Source organism: Cajanus cajan, chromosome 5, assembly GCF_000230855.2.
Source record: "Cajanus cajan strain Asha chromosome 5, NIPB_CcT2T_4, whole genome shotgun sequence".
NCBI classification, from domain to species: Eukaryota; Viridiplantae; Streptophyta; class Magnoliopsida; order Fabales; family Fabaceae; genus Cajanus; species Cajanus cajan.
The window spans coordinates 41,971,820-41,981,747 of record NC_138521.1 but is presented as its reverse complement, the minus strand read 5'-3'; the positions used below and the strand labels follow the sequence as shown (position 1 = coordinate 41,981,747).

The 9,928-nt window shown below is 41.5% G+C and overlaps 1 protein-coding gene across 1 annotated transcript; it reads right to left on the bottom strand.

The window, feature by feature from the left end:
- Positions 1-3,312: 3,312 nt before the first annotated feature.
- Positions 3,313-8,219, bottom strand: LOC145957995 (uncharacterized). The gene is made up of 2 exons (XM_083074441.1): positions 6,033-8,219; positions 3,313-4,605 (listed from the first exon to the last, which is right to left on the bottom strand). Exon 2 carries the CDS (start codon positions 4,552-4,554, stop codon positions 3,313-3,315), a length of 1,242 nt encoding a protein of 413 aa, XP_082930567.1. The 5' UTR covers positions 4,555-4,605; positions 6,033-8,219.
- Between the last annotated feature and the right edge of the window lie 1,709 nt (positions 8,220-9,928).

The window sequence follows — 9,928 nt, the reverse complement described above, 5'->3', positions numbered from 1 at the left end:
GAAAGTTTCGCTTCCATGATTACCCTTAGAGAAGGTATTTCGACCTCGACGGGTAGAACTGCCTCCATCCCATAAACAAGGGAGAACGGAGTAGCTCCTGTGGACGTGCGCACTGAAGTCCTGTATCCATGGAGAGCGAAGGGTAGCATCTCATGCCAGTCTTTGAATGAGACAACCATCTTTTGTACTATCTTCTTGATGTTTTTGTTGGCTGCCTCGACTGCCCCATTCATCTTTGGTCGATATGGGGAAGAGTTATGGTGTTGGATTTTGAACTCTTGGCACAGTTCTTCCACCATCTTGTTATTCAAATTGGATCCGTTATCAGTGATGATCTTGTCGGGAATACCGTATCTGCATATAATATTCTTCCTGATGAAGGATGTTACCACCTTTCGGGTCACGTGAGCATACGATGCCGCTTCTACCCATTTGGTGAAATAGTCAATGGCCACAAGGATGAATCTGTGTCCATTGGATGCCTTTGGCTCGATGGGTCCAATAACATCCATGCCCCATATTGAGAATGGCCAAGGTGAAGCCAATACGTTGAGTGGAGTTGGCGGAACATGGATGTTATCGGCGTATGCTTGACATTTGTGGCATTTTCGCACGTATTGGTGGCAATCCTTTTCCATGGTCGACCAATAATATCCTGCTCTGAGGATCTTTTTAGCCATTGCGGGCCCGGGAATATGGGTACCGAAAACCCCCTCATGTACTTCTTTGATCAAGTTTTGAGCCTCGGCTTGGTCTACACATCTTAACAAGACCGAGTCATAATTTTTCTTGTAGAGGGTTTTGCCGATTAGCAGAAATCCCATGGCTCTTCTCCGGATATTTTTTTTGTCATTATCACTGGCCATATCAGGATATTTCCCCTTTGTCAAATACTGTTTGATGTCATGGAACCATGGATGATCATCAATAGCTTCATCTATCAGAAAGCAGAACGCTTGCTTATTATGCCGCCGGATATTTATAACAGGCATTTCATGCTCACTATCCAGGGCGAACATTGATGAGAGTGTAGCAAGAGCGTCGGCAAACTGATTTTCCTCCCTTGGAATGTATTCAAAGATGACACTTTGAAAGAATTGTGTCAAATCTTTGATATGCTCAACATATGGTATTAGTTTAGGATTTCGGACTTCCCAGTCACCTCGTAGCTGATGGATAACTAGAGCCGAATCCCCAAATACTTTGAGTTTGAGGATACCATTGTTGATAGCCGCTTGAATCCCTAACGTGCAAGCCTCGTATTCGGCCATGTTATTTGTACAGTCGAAGTTGAGTCTTGCCGTTAAGGGGATATGCTTTCCTTGTGGGGAGATTAACACTGTCCCAATCCCTTGTCCAAGCATGTTGGAGGCTCCATCAAAATACATGGTCCACGCATCATCTTTTGGTTCTTCATGTTGTATACTCATTATATGCTCATCGGGGAAATCATCCTGAAGGGATTGATAATCGTTGGTCGGCCCATGTGCTAGGTAATCAGCTAGGGTACTGCCCTTGATGGCCTTTTGTGTGACATGTATGATGTCGAATTCTGATAATTGTACTTGCCATCGGGCAATTCTCCCAGTGATTATTGGCTTATCGAACAAGTACTTGATTGGATCCATTTTGGAAACCAACCAAGTAGTATGCCTAATCATGTACTGCCTGAGCCTTTGTGTTGCCCACGCTAACGCACAGCATGTCTTTTCTAATGGCGTGTAGCGTGTCTCATAATCTAGAAATTTCTTGCTCAAGTAGTAGATGGCTCGTTCTTTTTTCCCTGTTTCGTCCTGTTGCCCTAGCACGGCTCCCATGGACTCATCAAGCACAGTTAGATAGAGGATTAATGGCCTTCCCTCGACAGGCGGCACCAATACTGGTGGATTGGCCAAGCACTGTTTGACTTTGTTGAAAGCTTGTTGACAATCCTCACCCCAAGTTTCTGAATGATTCTTGCGCAACAGCTTGAATATTGGCTTGCACGTGTCAGTCAATTGTGCGATGAACCTTGCAACATAGTTCACCCTGCCAAGGAATCCTCTTATCTCTTTCTCAGTTTTAGGAGGAGGCATTTCCATTATTGCCTTTACTTTATCGGGGTCCACTTCTATGCCTTTTTCACTGACGATGAACCCGAGAAGCTTACCCGACCGGACTCCGAAAGTACACTTAGCAGGATTTAGCTTAAGCTGATATTTGCGAAGCCGGTTGAATAATTTTCTCAAATATTGGATATGGTTCATTTCGTCTTTTGACTTTGCGATCATGTCATCCACGTAGACCTCAATTTCTTTGTGGATCATATCGTGGAATAATGTCACCATCGCTCGTTGGTAGGTGGCACCCGCATTCTTGAGTCCAAAAGGCATTACCCTGTAGCAAAACGTGCCCCAAGGTGTAATGAAGGAAGTCTTCTCGCGGTCTTCCATGTTCATCTTGATTTGGTTATACCCCGAGTATCCATCCATAAAGGAATAGAGTGTGTTTGTGGCTGTGTGGTCCACGAGTGTATCAATATGTGGCAAGGGAAAATCGTCCTTTGGACTGGCACGATTTAGATCCCTGTAGTCAACACACACTCTAACCTTTCCATTCTTTTTGATAACTGGCACAATGTTAGCCAGCCATTCGGGATATTGGGATACGACCAAGAATCCCGCGTCTAATTGTTTTTCCACCTCCTCCTTGATCTTTAAAGACCATTCGGGCTTGATTCGTCGAAGCTTTTGCTTAACGGGTCGATACCCTTCTTTCAATGGCAACTTGTGCTCGACGATTTTGGAGTCCAAACCGGGCATATCACGGTATGACCACGCAAATACATCTTTGTATTCCCTTAATAATTGGACCAATTGTGCTTTTATTTCATCACTGATATGGGTCCCAATGTTGACCTCTTGCAACTCTTGACCCTGCCCCAAATTTACAGTCTCCAATTCTTCTTGATACGGTTGGAGTAGACGAGCTTCTTGGTCTAGCAGTCTTTGCAGATCCGGAGAGATGGTCTCCTCATCACTGTCCGACCCAACCCATTCATCCTCAGCTTTCGGATCCCGATTGGAGCGAACAATCACAGACATAATTATTTATTGGTTCTGTTTTAGGTTTAGAATTTATTAATGTTAATGAGAGAGAGAGAAAAGAACAAAATGAGAGAGTAATGTGTGAAAAATGCCTTTTATTGATATGTGTAAAAATGTACAAGACCCTTATTTACATAAAAGGGTTCTCATGATCTCGGGTACTGATCATGAGTCCCTAAAAGAAAAGAAAAACATGGAGGGGTCCTATCGTGGCTTGCCCTTCTCTCTACTCCTGCTTGGGCAAAGGATTCTTGCTCACGTCGGGTGCTGTCGAATCAAAGGTGACCCACCCAGCATCAATAAGGTCTTGGACCTTATGTTTGAGAGCTCTGCAGTTCTCCGTTGTATGTCCTGGTCCTCCCGAGTGGTATAAGCATGTATCTTGAGGTTTGTACCACTCGGGGTAGGGTGGGTCCATTTTCCTTGGTGGAACATAAGCTAGAAGTTTGGCTTCTACTAGCTTCGGCAGGAGGTCGCTATATGTGGTCGGAAGTTTATCAAGCTTCCTCACAGGGGTAGACTGCGATCTTCCTGACTTCGAAGTGGAAGAAGACGAAGAGATGGTTATGGCATTGACTCCTCCTTCTTTCTTCTTCCCGAAGGTCTTCTTAGCTTCGTATGATTGGGAAGGCTTAGCTAACTTCCCACTTTTGAGCCCTTGTTCCACCCTTTCTCCAATGGTGATGATGTCCGAGAAGAGTGTTGTCGTGTTCCCTATCATTTTGTCGTAATAGGGACCGGTCAACGAGTTGATGAATAAGGACACCGTCTCCTTATCTGACAGCGGGGGCTCTATCTGTGCCGCCAACTCCCTCCATCGTTGGGCGTACGCCTTGAAGGATTCATCATTTGTTTTGCTCAAGGCTTGAAGATCGGACCTATCGGGTGTTAGGTCGATGTTGTATTTATAGCGCTTGAGAAAGGCGTCGGCCAACTGTCTCCATGTATGTACTAGATTTCCATCTAGTTGCATATACCAGTTGAGCGCGGTATCAGCTAAGCTCTCTTGGAAACAATGAATCAAGAGCTTTTCATTTGTGGCATATGCGGCCATCTTGCGACAGTACATGGTGAGATGACTTTTAGGGCAAGTCGATCCCACGTACTTTGGAAAATCTGGCACCTTGAATTTGGGAGGGAATTGAATGTCCCTCACCAAGCACATGTCGGCGGCGTCCTTGATATCAAAATCATGCCCCTCCATAGCCCTTAGCCGATCCTCGAGGGCATGGAATTGTTCCTTTGAAACCTCGGGCTCTTTTATTATAATTCCAGCCCCAAGAGGTACAGCGTTTGGAGGATCTTTTTCATACTCTTCCTCCTCTCCCTCATGATGGGACCCATGGTCACCGTGGTGTGATCCATGGACGTTGTGATGACGCATGAGTTCCATCATTTGCGCCATTTGCTCCTTAAGCTGTGAAAGCTCGGTTGTGAGCTTCTTGTTTTGCTCCTCCAGAGCTTCCATCTTCTTGATCTTCTGCGCACGTGTGAGGACAGAGAGATGACCAGCCACTTTCTAAAATGAATGTTTTTAAGCTAATTAGTTTATTCATGGTATGAATACACCCTTGAAGTGAGCTTGATAACCCTCCATCTTTAAGGCGCTGCCTTTTTTAAGATGAAGGTTTATCACCCTCCTTAGCCTATGACCTCTCCATAACGGGGAATCTCAATAGTCATGGGTCTCTTTTGCTCACATCGAGAGGGTATTGGTGATCCTAAAATGAATGACTGATGAGGATGCATGAGATCTTATTAACAATGATGTACATGCTCCTTGCTTTTATTATATTCTCACACATGGTTTTTTCTCTCATGTCATGATATTTTCCATGCATGGGGATTATTCTTTAGACCTTATCATGAGGTTTATTAATGCACAAACAATGTCACATAAACCTATACACAAACAATTCACTCATCCACGAACAGTCACGAGCGAATCACGAGGTAGGGGTATCCTGCAGAAAAGTGCATATTCAAGGTGGTTCTAACTGTTCTCACCGGTCTGAGGCCCCCAAGGTGCCCCCATTATAGGGACCCAATTCCTCTCGTCGTAAGCCGATGGAAAGTTCCAACGCACTGTCGGACTTGAGTTCATGGTTATCACCTTGAGTGATGTTTTTCCGACAACGGTCTCATAGGCTCCTATAAACCCATCAACCGGCCGTACTAACATCCACTCCCTATGGATTATCACTCATGCCCCCGGGTATAGAGGGAACTGTTGTGTGCAAAGGTTTGTGTACAGTTTGTATTTCAAACAATTGCGGAAATTAAACAAACAACAGTTATTAAAGCCATATAATAAATCATGTTATCATACAAGTGAGGGGTAGTGAAGTAATTTTAGACTATTATTTTGAAAATAATCCATCACTAAATGGGACTGACTCTCAAGGCTTCCCCAGTGGAGTCGCCATCTGTCGCCACCCGGCCCAAACGGGCCTCGGCGGTCGCGAAGACGGTCGAGCTCTCTTTTTATTTTTTGTTTGAAAATGTATTGGATTGTTAGAACGACTTGTTCTCAAACTGAGACCTCGTCGATCTTATCCAATTTATTATTGAAAGAGTCTCACCAATCCAATTTAATCCCAAGCGGGACCCTCCATGGATTAGTGGTTTTTGTAAAAAGGGAGGGTTCGTGGAGTCGCCACCAATGTTTTACTCAAAACATTGGAAAAAGAAGTTAAGGCAATCGATTTCAAAAATCGACTTCGGCCATTATAACCAGAGTCGGGTAAGGGAGTCGGTTACGCGTGAGGAAGGTGTTAGCACCCCACAGCGCCCCTAACGGGTTCCCTATGACGGATTATTTTACAAATAATAGCACAAAATTACTAAATTACCCCTTTTATTTATGAACGATTATTATCTTAAATATCTACATGATGCTTAAATTAAACACACAGAAAGCAGTAAAAGGAGGGAATTAAAGAAAACCTCTTGGAGCGTGCTTTTATAAATCTCAATAAATGCTAGGAGGCTTTGCGGCGCTCCTTCCCTCTACAAGCTCGCTCGACACTCTCCTCGAAGAAAATTTTTGACTAAGGGAATCAAAAAGATTTCCCCTTCGGTTAAATCCGAGACTCAAGCAAAGCGCTCAGAACTCGAGGATTTAACCGGTCCTGACTCCCAGAGAGGTTCCTAAGGCAGAGCACTGCTCAAAAACCCCAGAACACTCAATAAGAGAGTCAAGAAATGGTTCCAAAGTGTGTATTGACGTCAAATGACGCCATATTTATAGGAAATAGGAGCAATACGGGCGCTGGGGTCAATACGTCCCGTATTGAGAATTTGTTCTTCAATACGGCCGTATTGAACTCAATACGGCCGTATTGAAGTTCACAAATCTTCAATACGGCCGTATTGAGTCCAGTACGGCCGTATTGAAGTTCAAAACTTCAATACAGGCCGTACTGGTCCCCAAGCAGCCCGTATTGGTCCCAATTCCTCCTATTTTCTATTTTTAGCTATCCTAAGACCTCTTAGACCTATAGAGAACCCTCCTTGGGCCTTCTGGAAGTCCTTCTGGCTGATCCTTCTTCAGTCTTCGAGAGTCTTCAAGCTTTATTTCCGACCCGGACAATTTTAGGGGTCTACAGGTATGTCTCCTAGATAAAGCATCAGCTACAACATTGGATTTTCCTTTCTTGAATTTAATAATATATGGAAATTGTTCAAGAAACTCTAACCATTTGGCATGTCTCTTATTTAATTTACCTTGACCTCTTAAATATTTAAGTGACTCATGGTCACTATGGATGACAAACTCTTTGGACACAAGATAGTGCTCCCAAGTTTGTAAAGCTCTAACCAATGCATACAACTCCTTATCATAGGTAGGGTAATTGAGGGAGGCACCTTTTAGTTTTTCACTAAAATATGCAATGGGGTGTCCTCCTTGCAATAACACAGCTCCTATGCCAACTCCTGATGCATCACATTCTAGCTCAAAAGTCTTTTCAAAATTAGGTAGAGCTAAAATGGGTGCATTAGTAAGTTGATCTTTAAGTAATTGAAATGCTTGGTCATGCTTGGAAGTCCATTCAAATAAAATATCTTTTTTGACAAGCTCATTCAAGGGTGAAGCAATGCTAGAGAAGTTAGGTACAAATCTTCTATAAAAACTTGCTAAACCATGAAAACTCCTAACTTCACTAACATTTTTAGGCTTGGGCCACTCTTGAATGGCTTTAATTTTCTCGGGATCCACTTGAACCCCATTTTTGCTTACAATGAACCCTAGGAAAACCACATGATCCACACAAAAAGTACATTTTTCAAGATTTGCAAATAATTGGTTTTCCCTAAGGATCATCATAACTTCTCTAAGATGTCCTAAATGATCATCTTGAGACCTACTATAGATTAATATATCATCAAAATAAACAACAACAAATTTTCCTATACATTCTCTCAAGACATGATTCATAAGCCTCATGAAGGTACTTGGTGTATTAGTTAAACCAAAAGGCATAACTAACCACTCATACAATCCAAATTTGGTCTTAAAAGCAGTTTTCCACTCATCACCCTTTTTAATTCTTATTTGGTGATAACCACTTTTAAGATCAATTTTAGAAAATATGGAAGCACCATGTAACTCATCAAGCATATCATCAAGTCTAGGGATTGGGTGCATGTACTTGATTGTGATATTGTTAATGGCCCTACAATCACAACACATTCTCCATTTTCCATCTTTCTTGGGCACTAACAATACAGGCACAGCACAGGGACTCAAACTCTTTTGTACCCAACCCTTATTCAATAATTCATAGACTTGATTCTCGATCTCCTTAGTTTCTTGAGGATTTGTCCTATAGGCTGGTCTATTGGGTAGACTAGCCCCAGGCACAAAATCAATTTGATGTTCTATACCCCTAAAAGGAGGAAGGCCTTGTGGACCTTCACTAGGGAATATATCATCAAATTCTTTTAATAAATGAGAAACTTGAGGAGATAAAGAACTAAGTTCAATGCTTAAATTATGACACTGAAGCATACCTTTACAAAGAAGAATGTAAGAAGGTTTTTCAACAATCAAAGTTTCTTTTAAAAGTTCTTGTTGAATTCCTTCTTTTGGAAAAGATTTCTCTTCATCCTTCTTTGAAAACTTATGCTTCTTTTCCTTCTTTTCTTTTTTTTTTTATTCAAGTTTTTTTTTTCTTCTTCTCTTTTCTTTTTCATTTGTACTTGATCCTCTATCACTTGTGAAGGAGACAAAGGATGAAGTACAAATTTCTTTTCTTTATGAGTGAAAGTAATTTCATTGGTAAGGCCATTGTGCATGGTTTTCTTGTCAAATTGCCATGGCCTTCCCAACAAAATATGGCAAGCTTCCATTGGAACTATGTCACAAACCACTTGGTCTTCATAGTTACCAATAGAGAACTTGACTTTCACTTGTTGATTAACATTAATATCCCCATATTCATTAATCCAATGAAGTTGATATGGTTTCAGATGAGGAATAATAGTAAGACCAAGCTTCTCCACCAACCTTGTGCTACAACAGTTGCAACAAGACCCACTATCTACAATGAGAGAACAAGCATTGTTTAAAACTTTACACCTTGTGTGAAAAATGTTCTCCCTTTGTGAAAGATGGGACTCTTGAGGTTGGCTTCCTAGAAGCCTTCTAATCATGAGAAGTTGACCATCACAAGGATATGCACTTTCAATGGAATGGTCTTCCTCACTTGATTCACTATCACTTGAAGTAGTGGAACTAGATTCATCAACACTACTATAAATGTCTTGCCCCTTCAAAATCATCACCTTTTTAGTTGGGCATTGAGAGGCTATGTGTCCTCTCCCAAGACACTTAAAGCATTTGATATCACTAGTTTTGCTACTAGAAGTGACAATATTTTTATTTTTCTCATTTTCTTTTTCTTTTTCTTTTTCTTTGCCAAATTTCTTAGAGGAATCAAAGTGACCCTCCCTCTTGTAGTCTTTCTTAACATAAGAGCTAGATTGAGTTTTACCTTTAAAAGAGGATTTTCTCAAATTTTGTTGTTCCACCCTTATACAAAGTTGGACCAAATCATCAAGGTCCCTATAAGGGAGTAACTCAACTCTATCTCTTATGTCAAAATTAAGACCACTTAGAAATCTAGCAATGGTCAATCTTTCTTCTTCCCTTATCCCAGCCCTCATGAGATATAACTCCATCTTTTGCCTATACTCCTCAACACTCATACCCTTTTGTTGGAGTCTTTGGAGCTTATCCATAAGCTCCCTACTATAATAAGAAGGTATGTGCCTTCTTCTCATAGCACTCCTTAATTCATTCCAATAAGTGATGGGAGGATCATTATGAAGTCTTCTCTCTCTTTCCAAAGATGTCCACCAATACATGGCTTGTCCTTGAAAAGCTAGGGTGGCTAAAGGAACTTTTCTTTCCTCACCTACTTTATGACAAGTGAAAATTTGCTCCACTTTCATCTCCCAATCTAAGTAGGTGTCCACATTATCTTTTCCATGAAAGTAAGGGAGATCAACCCTTGATTCCCTCACTTTGTGTTCTTTAATGACTCTCCTAGGTGTTGGTTGATAGTAAGCATCCATATGCATACTACCATCATTATCTTGGCTTTGAGAATCATTGGAGCTCTTGGTTGAGCTCCTAGAAGAACCTTTTGGACTTTTATTTTTATTTAATCTTTTTAAAAGTTTTTCTTCCCTTTGCTTAATCTTTTGGATTTCTTGTTCCAAAGCCATGATTTGTACTTCTTTTTCAAGTTTCTCTTTTTGTTTTTGAAGTATCTCATCATTTTTCCAAAGTTTTAGTGCTTCAACCTCCTTGACAATTCTTTCAAAACTTTTAGGAG